Source organism: Acytostelium subglobosum (assembly GCF_000787575.1).
Source record: "Acytostelium subglobosum LB1 DNA, scaffold: scaffold10, whole genome shotgun sequence".
In the NCBI taxonomy this organism is placed as follows: domain Eukaryota; phylum Evosea; class Eumycetozoa; order Acytosteliales; family Acytosteliaceae; genus Acytostelium; species Acytostelium subglobosum.
In genome coordinates, this window is record NW_012236523.1 from 409,961 (window position 1) to 427,565 (window position 17,605).

The 17,605-nt window shown below is 47.0% G+C and overlaps 4 protein-coding genes across 4 annotated transcripts; 3 read left to right on the plus strand and 1 right to left on the minus strand.

The window, feature by feature from the left end:
- Window positions 1-1,210: 1,210 nt before the first annotated feature.
- SAMD00019534_055840 (hypothetical protein) lies at window positions 1,211-7,416 on the plus strand (the record flags this gene model as incomplete). The annotated part of the gene is made up of 5 exons (XM_012899075.1): window positions 1,211-1,274; window positions 1,347-1,495; window positions 2,249-2,869; window positions 2,979-7,048; window positions 7,119-7,416. 5 exons carry the CDS (start codon window positions 1,211-1,213, stop codon window positions 7,414-7,416), a joined length of 5,202 nt encoding a protein of 1,733 aa, XP_012754529.1.
- A 126-nt stretch (window positions 7,417-7,542) lies between these two features.
- Window positions 7,543-8,070, minus strand: SAMD00019534_055850 (hypothetical protein; the record flags this gene model as incomplete). Its single annotated transcript, XM_012899076.1, has 1 exon — window positions 7,543-8,070. One exon carries the CDS (start codon window positions 8,068-8,070, stop codon window positions 7,543-7,545), a length of 528 nt encoding a protein of 175 aa, XP_012754530.1.
- An 889-nt stretch (window positions 8,071-8,959) lies between these two features.
- SAMD00019534_055860 (hypothetical protein) lies at window positions 8,960-10,406 on the plus strand (the record flags this gene model as incomplete). Its single annotated transcript, XM_012899077.1, has 2 exons — window positions 8,960-10,307; window positions 10,363-10,406. 2 exons carry the CDS (start codon window positions 8,960-8,962, stop codon window positions 10,404-10,406), a joined length of 1,392 nt encoding a protein of 463 aa, XP_012754531.1.
- Window positions 10,407-12,455: 2,049 nt separating this feature from the next.
- SAMD00019534_055870 (hypothetical protein) lies at window positions 12,456-17,443 on the plus strand (the record flags this gene model as incomplete). The annotated part of the gene is made up of 3 exons (XM_012899078.1): window positions 12,456-12,555; window positions 12,613-13,681; window positions 13,765-17,443. The coding sequence occupies 3 exons, from the start codon at window positions 12,456-12,458 to the stop codon at window positions 17,441-17,443; spliced, it is 4,848 nt and encodes a 1,615-aa protein (XP_012754532.1).
- Window positions 17,444-17,605: the final 162 nt, after the last annotated feature.

Below are 17,605 nucleotides of genomic sequence, written 5' to 3' on the forward strand. Positions count from 1 at the left end.
TTCCTTCGTTGAGCGTGTCAACATTGATTTCCAGATTAGGCAAATTCAATTTCAACTTGTGTTTGGCAAATATATACATCGACTCAATTTCAGAGGGCATTCCAGGGATTGCCCAGGTATGTCGAACCATTCAATTTGATATCAGTTATAATTCTAGAGAGTTGATGAATCAATCAACCATTCTGAATAAATCAATCATTATGGCAATGGAAAACAAATAAAAGACAGATCTTTGTATTGTAATGTCGATCATTTTATCTCAAGACTTTATTGATAGATGAATGAATGAATGAAAGATTAAAGTATTAACAATAATTAATGATTGTTGTTGTTGTCTCGAGACAATAGATGAGTTGGGTATGGTGTATGTGGTGGAAGCGTATCCACTTACGTAAACACAAACACACACACTCACAACCAACACTCATTCTCAATCAATCAATCAATCAAACATGTTGAGTGAGTTTGGCTCACCATCGATAGAATGACAAAGAGTGTGTGAATGAATCAGAGTGAGTGTGTCTGATTGACGAATCCAATCAATCAATCAATTAAAAATCAGGTGATGGTACATAGTGTAGGTAGGTAGTACATTGTTGTTGATGCGAATAACTGTTGTTGTCGTCAGGTAATAGTTTAGAATGTATTATAAATAGATATCACTGACGACCATCTTGAAGATGTTGTTGTTGTTGTTGGGGGTATGGTTTGATGATGGTGGTGGTGATCACTCGTATGAATGAATATACTTACTATTACTCTTACACTTATATTCTTACTTATACCAACCAATGACTTGGGGCAGAAATGGAAGATATAATATATATGGGCATTGGATGGTGGTGGAGTGGCACTGGTTGATTGATTGATTGATTGATTGGTAGAATCAAATCACACCTTTCACTCTCACTCATCGATGTTGTGAACGACACTACTACGACTAGTATTTAAACATGTACTTGACAATGGGGAGTGATTGAATGAATGAATGGTCATGTTCATGTTCGTATTGGGGACAAAGATATAACTGACTCTTGAGTTGGCCAATCATTCCATCATTCTATCAATCCATCAATCTATCAAATACTCAAACAACCAAACAATCAAACACTAAAGTGTCTCTGTCCAATCAAACTTAATAATCCAAAACCAAACATCCATATCCATAACCATTATTTATTTATTTATTATATTTATAAAGACGAAAGAAATGATATCCAACTTGATCCCAATTGATTATGGATCACTATCACCTCATGCCCTGTCACCTCGAGGTATGATTGAATCGATCAATCAACTACAACAACAAATACAATTACAACAACATCAACATCAACAACAACAAGTACAACCATTTGACAGCAACAATAACAATAACAACAACAGTGATGAGATGAAAGAATCACGTATCCAGGCCACACTTGACATTAATAACAATGCCCATTTTAATGGACAACAACAGAGGGCTCAACTGTCCATTCAGAACAACGTAAATGTATGTTTGGGTGTATCTATCTTAGATCGAGTCAGTTGATCATTGGCGCAAGAACCAGACTTTTTTTTGGGCACATTTGCAAATTTTAAGGGTTTTTCGTTTGATTGAAATGGGCCAACTCGAGGCCCACCACACTACTCTCTTTCATTCATTCTTGTCAGGTTTAGGCCTCCCCCCATCTCCAAACCTCTCTCTCTTCTATCGTTGTTGTCATCAGCGTCACAAATCACCCAAAAACTGTTGAAATTGGTACTTAGTACTATTAGTAGTTTAGTTATAATTTGTTGTTGTTGTATTACTATCATTATATATAACATTATATATATTTAAAAGATAAAGGAACTACTTTAAGTGTATGCATCATTCATTCTTACTCACTCACATTCATACAATCAATCAATGATCCACACAACACCCCAATATCCACCAAACACTTTCGATTGATTCGATCAAACACCAAGATATATCATCACATCTTAGAGATATAATCTAATCAGGTCCACACACACACACACAAACACATTCACGGTGATCAATCCAAACACACCCATTCAATCATTCATTCATTCAAACATTCATTCAAACAAATAAACAACATCAAAAGAGGGTGTGTGGTGATGATGATGGTGATGGCTGATTGAATTGGATGTGTGGTGCGCGCATCAATCCATGGATGACCCTCAAATGAATCCAATAACCTTAAACTAACAATCATTCATTCATCATACTTATGTACAATCATTAACAATACAGAGACTAAAGAATAGTCGAACAGACCACCTTTATAGAACAGTCAATAGCTTTTGTGGAGTTGCCGGTGGCGGAAACGGAAACAGCAACAGCGGCGACACACCAACGATCACACCAACGATCAAACCATCATTATCATTTTCAAAACCAACTCCAAAATCACCAGTACCATCACCATCACCAACAACAAACAAGCCTTTACCAACTTCATCATCATCATCAAAATCACCATCATTGCCATTGCCATCATCTAGATTGAGAGGAAGCAGGAGCAAGATGATGACCGATCATTCACATCATAATGCTGCTTCGGACGATCAGCATCAGCTTAATGAGCTGGACCTGTCACAGCCAACAGAGTACTTTGATCAGCTGTTTGCCATCATCAAGCAGGTGATCATTGAGATCAAGACATTATATGCTATACCGACCAATGATACGGACCAGGTGGATCGCATCCTAAAGGATGCTGCCTATGCACTCGTCAAGAACATCTCAAACCTCATCACCATGCTCGAGCAGTTCCCCTTCCCCTACCAACACATCGATCAGTACCACAGCCACCTGCTCGTCTCTGTCAAGTCTCTATCTTCACTAGTTCTCGAGTTAATTGCATCATCAAGAGTATGTTTGATTGATTGATCATTGGTGGAGGCTGGAATCATTCCAGCCAAGCCCTACCCCCCCAACATCACACTCAAACTAACACTCACAATCAATCAATCATATTTAGGCAATGATATTGAATCCATTCGACTTCTTGACGTCCAACAACTTTAAGGCATCAAAGGAACAATCGATTGAGTGTATAAAGGCCACAGTGATGGCCTTGGAGAACTTTAAGCTCATATACTTCCAGTTTGAGGAACAACTACAGCAACAGCAACAAGAGGACGAAGAGAATGTTGTCCAATTCCAGGGTGAACATGAACACGATAATACTACACCCACGGGCAGCACTACTCCTGTGAGGATGTCAAGCGATAGCAGCTCGTCTGAGGCCAGACGCCGACAGTTCCCAGCGATCACACCACCGGCCCGCACAAACTCCAACGACTCATTGTCGCGCTCGGCATCGGGCATGCCCGTGTCGCCGCGTACACTGGACGAGCAGAGCGAGGAGTTGATCCGCGTGGAGAAGTGCGCCGTCAACCTCATACTCAATGTCAACCGCATCACAGAGGCGTCGATTGAGGGCAACTTCCAGGACCTTGTGACGGCGGCCAAGGGCATCTCCAACGAGGTGATCCTGATCGCCAAAGAGGTGCGCATCAAGGGTTTGGGCGTCAAGTTGAAGGAGTCGGCAGTCAACGTCATCAACATGTCCAAGCTGGTGCTCAAGAACAAGAACGACCAATACTACGTCGACAATCTCGAGGTGGCCGTCGGCAAGCTGAACGAGGAGATCAAGAAGATCATCTACGCCATCAAGCACACGAGCATCCAGGCTGCTGCCAACCTCTCACAGTCGCTGGCGACCATTGACGCCAACAGTCTGGACGCTGCCAACAACGCCTCGAACGCATCCCACAATAAGGCTGGCCACGACGACGGCAGCGATGTGGCCCCACCCATCATTCGCGAGCGCTCACTCAAGACCATTGGCGACGAGCAGATGGTAGAGTTTGAGCAGGCACGACAAGAGCGCGAGAGCCGCGCCATGGAGAAGGAGCAGCTAGCAATGCGTCTGGAACAAGAGCGCATCGAGCAAGAGAAGTATGAGCAGGAGGAGAAGGAGCGCGAGGAGCGTGAGCGTCTTGAGCAGGAACGTCTGGAACAGGAGCGCATGGAGCGTGAGCGTGTCGAGGAGAATGAGCGACTGAAGAAGCTGCTGGTGGAGAAGGAGCGCATACAGAAGGAGACGTCCGACCAACAAAAGTCCAAGCTGAAGCACGCCGAGCAAGATAAGTTGGACAATGAGCGACTCGAGAAGGAGGTCGTTCGTATGCAACACGACAAGCCAGTCGACAAGAACGACAAGGTCATCAAGGAGAGACACGACAGGATGGAGCGCGAGAAGTTGGACAAACTGTACACCACAGCGGCTGTTGGTGCCTCGTCGGCACCCAACAGCGCGCCACACACGCCACTCTCCACATCCCCGACGGGCCAGAGCCAACCATCGACGCCAACAATCCATGGCGAGTCACTCAAGCCCCCAGGCAAGGACAGGGATTCAACATTGGATGCCGACAAGTCTCGCGGCGGCAAAGATAAGGACAAGGACAAGGAGGGCAACAAGACCATTGGCAAGTTCCTTTCAAAGTTGGTTCACAAGGGAGGCAGCAAGAAGCGCCAACCCATACCATTCGACGCGTCGCCAACCAGCCCAGGCAGCAGCAATGGTTCACCTGCATCGACACCACCCTTGGACGGCCCAACCAAGTCGTCGCCTTTGGCCACATCAGCATCGCTCTCAACATTGGAGAACAATCCAGACGTGGCATCATCGCCCATGAAGCTGTTCCAGTCTGTGCCACTCTCTCCACATAACTTTGAGATGATCAAGGAGGAGGCGCCAGCCACCCCCGAGCGTCCACTCACCTCGGTCTCAGTGTCGATCCCTCAGGTGTCACTCTCGCCACGCACGCCAGAGCAGCAGTCGGTTGCACCAGAGGCAGCCCACATGGGCTCGTCACCCAACAGTGTCTTGCCCATCGCCGAGTCACCCTCTCGCATATACCTGCGCAAGAAGACCGAGCGTACACTCAACATTGGCAACGTTGCCAATGGCAAGCACTCACCATCGCCAATCAAAAAGGTGGCTCGCAGCTCACTGCACCCTTCGTTCGACCACTCTTCAACGACCAATCTGATCGTCAACCTCATGCTCAATCAATTCGAAGGCTTCTCCAAGGAGTGGGAGGCCATGTCCAGCGATGACCTGGCCAAGACCACCGAGAAGATCAACTACATCATCAAGCAGCACGTCGAGGAGTGCATGGTCAGTGGAGGCGGATTGGGTGGTGCGGGCGGCATCAGCCGCTCGAGCCACAACTTTGCCAACCAGCTCAGCAGCATTCGCCAACTCACAACCAATGCCGCGCAACAGAACAACGACAATCAATATCAGACTCTCAGTTTGCGCTACAAGATGACTCGCAAGCTGTCCACGATCAAGAAGAAGAACGACCCAAGCAAGCCTTCGATCCTGCCGCCCGCCGACAGTGACGCCAGCCGCGCTGCACGCAACATTGAGGAGATTGGCGAGAACTTGGTCAACACAACATCGCGCTTTGTCGACGATACTATCGATCTCGTGAGCCAGGCTTACGAGTTCTCCATCCATAATGGCCACAACGACACTGTGGCGCTGACCGAGCCAGTTGACAACGTCTACTCGCTGTTGTCCAACCTGTTGGATCAGGCGATGGCCGTGAGCCGCATCGACGACAACTCTTTCCTGTCCAAGAACCACGTGAAGAACACCAAGAAGATCATCGCCTCGTCTCAGGGTCGCGGCCCAGGCAAGATCGACGCCACTATAGTCTCGTGCCCACCAACCTACCGCCAGTTTGTCGAGCGTTCGCTCGAGACATCGATCATCTCACAGTGCAATGCCGTACGCGCCATTGCAATCCAGATGACGACCATCATCATTGGAGTCTCTTCCAAGCCATGGGACAACAACATCCAGCTGCAGCTCTTTGCCACTACCAACACGTTCTGCGACTGTCTGGCCAAGCTGCTGGACAACGTGGCCAACAAGATCTACATCAAGAGCATGAAACTGCAGACTAGCGGCGGTGCGGACGACCTCGATCTGGACGACCAGCTCGGCTCCAACGACGAGGAGGAGGACGTCAACATCTGGCTCGAGGCCAACTCATCTTCCAACCTCAAGAGCGAATGGATCTCAGACGATGGCAGCAAGACTGGCCGTCTCGTGCCAAAGGCCGGCACGCTCAACAAGTTAATTGAGTCGCTCACTTCGGAGAAGCCCTACGACAACTCCAAGTACACACGCACGTTCCTCATGACATACCTGTCGTTCACCACGACACACAAGCTGTTCGACAAGTTGGTGCAGCGCTACACAGTGCCCGAGGAGAAGGACCATTCGTTCCGTGTCAAGGTGCAGGTGCGTGTCGCCTCCTTCCTCAAGTCATGGGTCGAGCGCAACTTTGGCGATCTGGACAACAAGCTGATCGAGAAGCTGCGTGCATTTGCCAACGAGCGACTGCTCACCGACGAGCACGGTGACCTGGCGCGTCTGCTGCTTTCCACGATCGACCAGCGTCTGGCCGCAGAGGAGGAGCGTGCCCGCCAGCTGGCCACGCCATCATTCCGTGAGCTTATGATCCCCGAGGGCCAGAAGTCGCCCTCCACACTCTTCCTCCTGATGAACGACAGCGAGATTGCGCGCCAACTCACATTGATCGAGGGCGGCATCTTTGGGCGCATCAACCCGACCGAGCTGCAGCAGCAGGTCTGGAGCAAGGACGCCACCAAGCATCGCGCACCCAACATCATGGAGCTGATCAACCGCGCCAACAAGTTCTCGTTCTGGGTGGCCAGTCAGATCCTGTGGCAGGAGGACATTGGCGATCGCGTCAGCGTCTACGAGAAGTTCCTCAACATTGCCAAACATCTGCGCGACATGAACAACTTCAACACGCTGATGAACATCTATGCCGGCCTCAATCAGTCCAGCATCATGCGTCTCAAAAAGACCTTTGCCCAGCTCTCTCCCGCAGCCGTCGCCATCTACAACATGCTCGAGAAGCTAATGAACTCCAGTGGCTCATACAAACACTATCGCCAGAACCTCAAGAATGCAACCAATCCAAGCTTGCCCTATTTGTAAGTCCATTGACCTTCACTCTCCCATCGCCCGTCCATGTACTAACCTCTCTCTCTCACCCTTCATTAGACCTGTAATATTATCAGACTTGACATTCATGGAGGATGGCAATCCAGACAAGCTTGGCAATTTGATCAACTTCCAGAAGAGGGAGCTGATCCATCGTGCCACATCAGAGGTGCAGGCACTGCAGCAGCATAAGTACGACTTCCCAATTGTTGAGCCTATTCATACACTGCTACTGGAACTGCCCTCTTCATCATCCGAGGAGCTCTACCAACTGTCAGTGATGCGCGAGCCACGTGAGAATGCCAGCGGTGGCACACTCTCAGCCAGTGGCGTGCAGTCTCTGAAGAAGAAAGAGTAGAGTCAATCCCAACAACAATAACTTGTGTAGTAATAAACATATCATTCCCTCGAGTAGAGTACCCTTGATCCACTTGTGATTGATCCACTGATTGATTGAATGAATGAATGAATGAATGACTTGTATTTACATGTAGAGACCTTGCTTCTCTATTAGCCTGTCTTCTAGGACCTTTAGTTCGCGTTGCTTTCTGTCGATTATGCCCATGTTCTCGGTGATGGCCTCGTAGTAGACGGGGTCGGGGTCGTCATTGGCGTAGACTGTTGCCAACTCCATGTTTGATCGTTCCAACTGATCGATGAACTTCTTCAAATCCTCAATGTTGAACATCAACATCTCCTCCTCTGTACTAAAGTGTTTTGTTATTGTTGAAGTGATAGCAGGTAGGTCATCATCGTCATCATCGTCATCCAATGATGTTATAGTTGTATTTGATGTAGTTGTTGTTGTTGTTGTTGTTGCTGCTGTTGTAGTTAATGTACTACTACTGTTGACTGTGTTTATACTATCCAATATACTGTTGATGTTGATGTCTTCATCCTTTAAACGATTGAGTTGAGTGACTTCACTTGGTAGAGTAGAGTTGTTCTTTGTTACGAAGCTATCTAAGCTATCATACTCTGCAACATCATCATCATCACCTTCAACAGTCATATTATTATTGTTATTATCTGTATCCATTTTCAAGGTCAAGTTCAACTCAAAGAGTTTGATTCTGAACCATTCATTCAAAGGTCACATCTGGCTGGTTAATGACATTTTGGAATGAACTTCAACAATGACTTAGCCAATATTATTGAGGGTGGAACTATTCCAATATATGATGGTGGTCATTTATCATCATTTACAAGGTGAGAGAGTAATCACTTATCCATCCAATCCAGAGAAAATAAATAGAATCCCAACATTGATGCCACTTTCCAATCAAACAATCAGTTAATCTATTAATATCAATCACATTCATTGATACAAATAAATAAAAGGATGGAGATAGTAATAATAATAATATATAATAATAATAATAATAATAATGATTTATTTAATGGATAATAATAATAGTAATAATAGTAATAATAATAATAATAATAATGATGGGAATAGATTGATGTTGGCGATAAAGAGAGTGTTGTTGATCAATAAGTTTGTTAGAACTTTATTGTTTAGATTCGTTGCACAACGACATAGACAGTTGGGCATCACCAATGTATTCCACTCACATGACATTGCATCACTCCATCAATGTGTTCAATCAGGTGACACCGCAACCTTTATCAAACAAGCAGATCAACTATGCATCTCCATTCATTCATCCAATGAGTTACTAGACACTATACACAATGTATTCTATCATGCTGTTCATCGACAGAATGTTAGAGTCGTTGAGTATATATTGGAGAGATTCAAACATGGTAGTCACCAATATAGGAAACACTTGTTCAGCTTTGTAAAGCATGTACATCATAGATTCAATCGATCAATTATCAAGTTATTACTTGATAAGTATATGCCTGACTTGGGATCAAAGTCAATCATAAGGTGCATGATGAGGTCGTCGTTGATCGGCGTTGACAATGCCGGCCCCGACCTGGACCTGTGTGTGGCCATCTCCTCACATCTACAACCAGCCCGTCCACCAATAGTATGGTACACAATGGTTGGTAATGAAGTGGACTATCAACCAAAGTTCCAAAGTCATCAGGCAAGGATCATCAATGACCTTGAACGATACATTGATTCCGGTGATCAAACACTCTCCTCAGCCATCTTGGTTAGGTTCACGATCAAACATAAGTTGTTCGACTTGCTCTTGGTCATACTCAATCATATCAATGTGGCTCCGACGACGCCTAGCACCAGCACGAGCACCAGCATTGGCGCACACCATCTCTCATCGACAATCAATCAACAAGTGAGTGTTGATGCCCTCAAGATACTCGCCCGCCAACAACCTTTGTTGTTCAATCGTTTGGCAGAGGTTGGCGACATTAGCTTTATGAAGCATGTACATCATTTAGTGGCAGACTACATGACGGCAACATTCGACGAGAGTCCCAGCCTACAGATCTTTGACCGATCTTTGTTACAATGTGCGTTGTCACGAGGACACTATGACTGCGCGGTCTATATCCTGGACAACATGACACAGTTCTTGCCCAAGCGATCACCATTATACTCGACCACCTTGGTACTTGGCCGACACAAATGGGTAGTGACCAGCATCAACATGGTGGCAGACCCCAACCTCGCCGATCACAACTGGTTGGAGCTGGTCAACAGGATACTCTGGAGCAAGAAGGTGCAGCATGATCTTAGGGATCTGTACTCGGACGCGATCCGAGCCAAGCAGATGGGCGTCATCGAGCTGATCGAGTTGATCATCAGCAGCTCACATCCAAAGGACAGGTCGGCATTCTTCCGCAAAATTGATATCAATCAAACTCTCAACATAGCATTGGAGGAGGAATATTTGGATGGGATCAAGACGATCATACATAATCGACCATTTCATAAGTTCTCATCCATCAGTCTGAGATTCATCAATCTATGTCCACCTGAGCACCAGGACAAGATCTTGGCACTTCTTCATCCTCACAGTCTTTGTCTGTACACGCACCTTGGTGGCAATGATAGGCTGACCTCGACCACCATCAAAATGTTGATCAAACATGGGCATTGCAATCAACATGTCTTGGAATCACATGTCCAGAGTCATGATGGATCATTCTTTAGCGAGTATGAACTAATGGAGATGTTGTATTCAATCAATATTGGAGGAGATGGCCATGATCATGATGGGCCATTGAGCTCCAGGAATCAGATTGACAAGTGGTTGAAAACATCCCAACATACAAATAGACGAGATAAGTTTGATGGACAGATGGCAGTGTCTGGTTTGTTGTTGGGATCGGATGTATTGTCATTCTTCAACCTGTCACCACCAGATAGAACTGTTCGGAATCAAGAGTTCAAAGCAGATGTCACCAATCTAAATTTGGAAGTGATTGAATTCATTTGGTCAAGAATATCATTATCTCTCAAAGTCAACCAAGAGTTCATTTTAAAGGTGTTGTCATCCAATGCCGCATCGAACATTATTATTTTATATCAATATGTTTTGGATCAATATATTGACATGTCCACAACTACGTCCAATCAATTCAAAACACCATTCATCAAAGCGCCAACTATCCTACAACTGATTAATAACCTCAAACAATATCGAAGTTATAGATCAATATATTTGATTGTCCAATTGTTCAGTCCAATTGGATTGAATAATATTGATGACCAACCTGAAGGAAGTCCTACTCAATCATCATCGGCCTCAGTCTCGGCATTATCATGGAAGAATTATAGTCGACTACTAATTCCAATTGACACCTCAGAGCTCCAACTATATCAATCATTCTTCCGGGAACATGGTGTCTTCAAACCAACCAACATCGTGCACTAACCCTTGCATGTGTCCAATCTGGATTCATTCATGAATTCGTCTGGGATGTGTCCATCCCAAAACTTTCTTTCAAAATAAACCATCACGTGATTGACAAATCAGTTTGTTTCTTGCATCCATCTAACCTTAACATCATTCAAGCCGAAGCCGGTCAATATTTATTAAATTGCTCCTGCATTTGGCTAATTTGAGAATGGAGTAGGGCAATATAAAGGTCTTTCTCATCTGGTGTCCCAAAGTGGCGATACCAGTTTAATTCAAAGTCTTTCTTTGTCAGAGCGTGTCTAAGATGTTTCTCTCCCCAAAGTTTGGCCTCTTCCTCCCCATTGTCCTTTTCAAGGTAGGCTAAGTAGTCTTGATTACAAAGATAGCTCTCCTGGTCGCTCCAACCAAGGTCTGGTGCTGTCAATCATGGTAATGCAATTATCCGCCCATACTTTGTACTCGGTGAATACCCTGATTGCTATTCTTCTGCATTCCTCAGTACACCTGGAGTTTAAAAATATGTATCTATAGTAGTCAGGCTTCGACAAGTTTAGGTCTAAAGTAATACCAAAGCATTCTCCTGCGCCAGATTCAAATATGTAAAGTTTTCTATGTATATCGCACGTGTTCTCTAGAATGTGATCATTCAAGTGCACTCAAAATGTGATCAGTGATGAAGTTGGACATGTCCACTAACACGTTTAAATCTCAACCAAAGAGAGTGAGGGAGATACATAAATAATAATAACTTATACATTATCATATCATTTGTTGTTGTCGATATGACTAAAGCGAAGTGAATGGACAATCTACTAACTACACTTTGGGAGTGCATATGATGTGATTTAAATTAATCACTCTTTCATTCAATCAATCAAACTTTCAACAACAGCTATCTTACTAATGCAATGCTCATAAGTTGATCAACTCAACTTGATTGATCTATCACACCATCGTGAAGGGTTCTGAGCACGAACGATTGTAGACCCCTACATCAGATCACCACCACCTGCACCACACTCGCCAACACACTCGCACTTCAACTACCAACGTGCATTGCCATCACCCCACTCACCCCACATCACATGGACGACACTGTAACCACCCTTTATTAGGTTGATGACCTTGGACCGATCAATTATAATGCACTCTCAGTAATTCAAAACGGTGAGCACTGCCTCATACTAGTACAGTGTCAACTAATATGTATGTCAAAAGGGTAGGAAGTAAGGTATTATTATTATTATCAATAATAACTTAAACTCCCATCATCTTCATAATCCAGCGCCCCGTTCAGTACTCCAGACTTCAAGCCCAAGCCATCCTTCCTTCCATCCTTCCGACTGGCTGGCCATTGCTAATAATAGCAAGGGTATTAATACAAGGAGTTCCTTCCATTATACAATCAAATCCAACCATTACATCAATATTGTATACAGGGATCATATAATTACAACTTATAACTTATAATCAATCAATCACTCATTCACACGTCACTCATTCAATCTTTGTAAGATATCTTATCAATCTTGATCAATCTGGATCACTCACTCAATCACAACACATAACAATGGCGTTTGGAAGTCAATTGTGTGTCCTCATGAGCAAGAACTGCTTGCTCAAGAAGAAGTCCAAGTGTGCCATGTGCTGTGAGGTAGTATTCCCCATCGTAATCATTGGTGTACTCCTCGGACTACTTAGTATGTATCCACATCTGATCAATCAATCAATCAATTACTAACATCCAAATAATATAGTTATTATACAACAGATCAAAGCCAATCATGATCCAATGCCAGTGCCACCACTGGGATTGATAGTTAATGCAAATAATACAATTGTTTATGGACCATCAGCTGGAATGAACAAACAACAACAGGATGTGTTGAAGATGGTGATGGCCCAGGTGGCATTATTCCATGATAATAAGACATTGGCCTATTTCATACCTTTTGAGACACAGTTGGAGATGGATCAATATTACGCCAATCACAGTGATACCGTCAAGTATGGATTATGGTTCCAATCGAATGCCTCTCAGGCATCACCCTCGACACCATTCGAATACGCCATCCGCCAGGACTCTGCGTCGCTGCCACCCAACAACGCACTGGGCGAGCAGTACTCCACCTCGTTCCAGTACACATCGAGCGGCTTCACTTCGCTCCAGGTGGCCGTCGACCAGGCCATCCTCACGCTGCTGGGCGGCTTCAATCACCAGCTCGTCATCCAGAACCAGCTGTTCCCCGACCCCAACGTTGAGTCGTGGCAGACCTGGAAGGACGGCCGCGATATGATCTACAAGAACGCCGGAGGCATCTTCATCACGGCGGCGCTGTTCATCTCGGTGTTCCGTCTGATCACCGAGCTGGTGGTCGAGAAGGAGATGAAGATTCGCGAGAGCATGAAGATGATTGGCATGTCCGACGTGGCCTACTACCTCAGCTGGAACATCACCACATGGTACATCTGTCTGCCGGTGGCCATCATCATGGCACTTATCCTGCGTCTCATCTCACTCATCTATCACACCAACTTGGGACTGCTGGTCGTGCTGTTCCTATTCTACATGCTGACATTGGTGTTGCTGGGCTGCATACTCAGCATATTCTTTGACAAGTCCAAGTTTGCTGGCATCATATCATTCATCATTGTGATTGGATTCTCTGTCGCTGCCATCTTCATTGCCCAGGCCAAAATGAGCAAGCGAATCAAACTCATTCTCAGTCTCATCTCCCCAGTCGCCTTCAACAATGCCATCTACACCGCAGCAATGAGAGACTACAATGGAATTGACCCAGACTACTCCTACTACACCACTGAAGCGTAAGTCCAGTCAATCACCCACACACTGATCAATCACATGGAACAATTCCACTCACTCACTCAATCAATCAATCATAATATAGTGAGATCATTGGAATGTTGGCAGTGGACATGCTGTTTTACTTGTTGGCTTTGTGGTACTTGGATAAGGTAGTGCCTGGCGAGTTTGGAACCACCCAGCCACTTTACTTCTTCCTGTTGCCAAGCTTCTGGCGCCCATCAAAGAAGAGCTACGAATCAATCATCAATGATCACAATGATAGTAACAACATGGATGTCGAGATGACACCCATGGACATCAGGACCAAGAAGACAGTGTCCATTCGCAACTTGAAGAAGCAGTTCCAGACTGGTGATGGAGTGCGCACTGCCGTCGACGGACTCTACCTCGACATGTACCAGGACCAGATTCACGCCTTCCTCGGACATAATGGAGCAGGCAAGTCTGTCACCATTGGCATGCTCACTGGACTCATCCCGCTGACTGGTGGCGATGCCTTTATCCAGGGCCACAGTGTGAGGAATCAGATGCCGCACGTGCGTCAAGTGATTGGCGTGTGTCCACAGCACGACATCATCTGGAAGGAGCTGACCGTGCTCGAGCATCTCAAGATCTACGCCGCTCTCAAGGGCGTTCCATCACATGACATCCAGAAGGAAGCAGAGAGGATGGCCAAGGAGGTCGGTCTGCCCGAGAAGATGAACGCCCCATCGGGCACCCTGTCCGGTGGCCAGAAACGCAAGCTGTGTCTTGGTATCGCATTCATTGGCCGCAGTGAGGTGATCTTCCTTGACGAGGTGACCAGTGGCATGGACCCATTGTCACGTCGCAGTGTCTGGGACTTCTTGCTCAAGTACAAGCAGGGCAGAACCATCATCTTGACCACTCACTTCATGGATGAAGCCGACTTCCTCGGCGACAGAATCGCAATCATCTCGCATGGCAAGCTTCGTTGTGATGGCAGCAGCATGTTCCTCAAGAAGAAGTTTGGCATCGGCTACTTGCTCACGATGGCCAAGATGGCCGGCCAATGCAACACCCAACAGGTGACCAAGTTCATTCATCAGTTCATTCCCGAAGCCGTCGTGCTCTCAGACGCCGGCACTGAGCTGTCCTTCCGTCTGCCAACATCCAGTGTCGAGCATTTCGCACCATTCTTCCGCGAGCTAGATCAGCAGCTGGGCGCACTCCATCTGAGCGCGTACGGTATCTCCGTGACGACCATGGAAGAGGTGTTCCTGCGCATTGGACAAGAGTCCAGTGCCAAGCAATTTGACATTAACGCAAACGAGAACCACGATGCCAGCATTGTCAACAAGGCCATCTCGACGTCGTCGGCAGGTCGCGGTGCCTGGCAACAATTCCGCGGCCTGTTCATCAAGCGACTGCACACCAGCTACAAGGACCTCAAGGGCTTCGTCTTGTCGATCTTGCTTCCGGGCGCCATCATCGCCGCGTCCATCGTCGTGTACAAGACAGTCAAGGACGACGGCTCGATCAACCTTGTGACGGCACCACTCACCTTCAACATGTCAATGTTTGGCCCGCGCAACTTCATCCCCATCCAGACGCCCGACAACTACATCGAAACGCTGCGCAAGTCGCCCGAATTCTCTCGCTTCTCACTGTTCCCCACCGCCGATAACTTCAAGGAGTACCTCATTCGAAACAACACTGATGTTGCCGGTGCGTTCAACTTCACCACGTCGCTCGCCGACAACTTCACGGGTCCATTCGCGTCCAACCCCTCCGACATCCCAGTGCTAGGCTACAACATGTTGTTCAACACGTTCAACTTCCACACGATACCAACATACCTCAACACGATGCACGATGCCCTGCTCAGGAACTTGACGGGCGGCACAGGCATCTTGGCGACTAGCATGCCCTTCAGCCATGTGCTGGACACGTTCCAGCTGGCCGTCACCAACGTGCAGACCAACGCCATCCTCTACTTTATCATCCTGTACATGTGTGGATACAGTCTGATGGCAGGATCATTCGCCAGCAACGTCTGTTATGAGCGATCCTACAACATCAAACGATTGTTGTACATCTCGGGCTGCAAGCGCCATGTCTACTGGCTGTCAAACTTGGTGTGGGACTACACGCTGGCATTCGTACTGCTACTTGGCACGGCCATCGCACTGGTGGTCGCCGTCAAAGAGTTCAACGATCACTTTGGTCTGCTGTTCTTTGGCCTGGTGCTGTACTGCGCGTGCATCATCCCGCTGAGCTACCTCATGTCATACATGTTCCGCACACCAGGCAAGGCCACGGGCGCCATCTTTGGCATCCTGTTTGCGCTCGGCCTCGTCTTCATTCTTGTGAGCATCAACATGCACATCTACGCATTCTCTAACAATGCCAAGAAATACCAAGACATTGGCGACATCCTGGATCACATCTTCTTTGTCCTCTCGCCAGTCTTCTGTCTGGGCAAGCTCACCATCTCCATCTCCAAGTTCCCTGGCATGACCCGCATGGGAGAGTTCAGCTTCACTGGCGACATCAATCAGTGGCGTTGGTACTACTGTGGCGCCCCACTCACATTCCTCGCGATTCACCTTGTCGTCTGGCTCAGCTGGTTATTCATCCTGGACTACGTGCCAATGATCCGCGGTAAACTACGCAACCCCAAGAACTACGCCGTCCCCACACCAGACCCCAACGAGGACAGCGATGTTGCCTTCGAGCGTCAGCGTGTCAGACAACTGCGCGATGACGATGAGGTTGTCATCATGAAGTCACTTCACAAGTTGTTCAAGGCCAAGGGCAAGAATCCAAATAAGATCGCAGTGCACAACACCTGTCTGGGCATCCCCCGTGGACAGACATTCGGTCTGCTCGGAATGAATGGTGCTGGCAAGACCACCACTCTCTCAATGCTCTCTGGCGACCTCACGACCACAGCTGGCTCGGCAACAATCAATGGCTTCGACCTCGTCTCTCAGCGATCAAAGGCACTTCACTCAATTGGATCATGTCCTCAATTCGACGCACTGATCCCATTGCTGTCAGCACGCGAACAACTCCGACTCTACTCCAGAATCAAAGGTATCCCCGAGGCAAGCATTGACTCCACCGTAGAGGCATTCATCACAATGATGGACCTGGGCGCCATTGCCAACTCCAACGTTGGCGGCTATTCTGGTGGCAACAAGCGAAAGATATCACTATCGATCGCCATGATTGGCAACCCATCAGTTGTGTTCCTGGACGAGCCATCGACTGGCTGCGACCCACAGGTGCGCCGTTTCATGTGGAACGTCATCTCTGAGCTCGGCGCCAACAAGGTTATCATCATCACCACTCACTCAATGGAGGAGTGCGAGGCCCTGTGCCAGCGCCTGTCCATCATGAAGGATGGCAAGTTCACCTGTCTCGGCTCCAACCAACACATCAAGTCCAAGTTTGGCAGCGGCTACTCAATCGACATCAAGTTCAAGAAGGAGTACCTGGACAGCGGCGTGGACATCGTGCTCAAGGCATTCCCCGGCTCCTTCCTACTCGATCGCCACGACCTCATTGCCAACTTTGAGTTGCCAAACAGTGTCCATCACCCTGTACTCGTGTCTGAGATCTTCTCCACGCTGCAAAACCACCTGACCTACATCCTGGACGACTACTCGGTCAGCCAGACCTCACTGGAGCAAGTGTTCCTCAAGCTCACCTCGTCCAAACACGAGGATCGCATGGCACAATACTCTGAGAGACATCAAGACCTTGCCCTCACTCAACCATTGTTTACCGAGTCTTAGGGTGAGGGCTCGTCAGTCACGAGACCTTTCACCCCCACACACATACCGTTTCGCGTCCAATCACCAAGGCCCAAAGTGTATTTTTTAATTAAATTGTGGACCCCGTTAAGGACCTTCCCTTCGTTTAACTTCAACACTCATCTTACAAAGTTGGTCTTCACT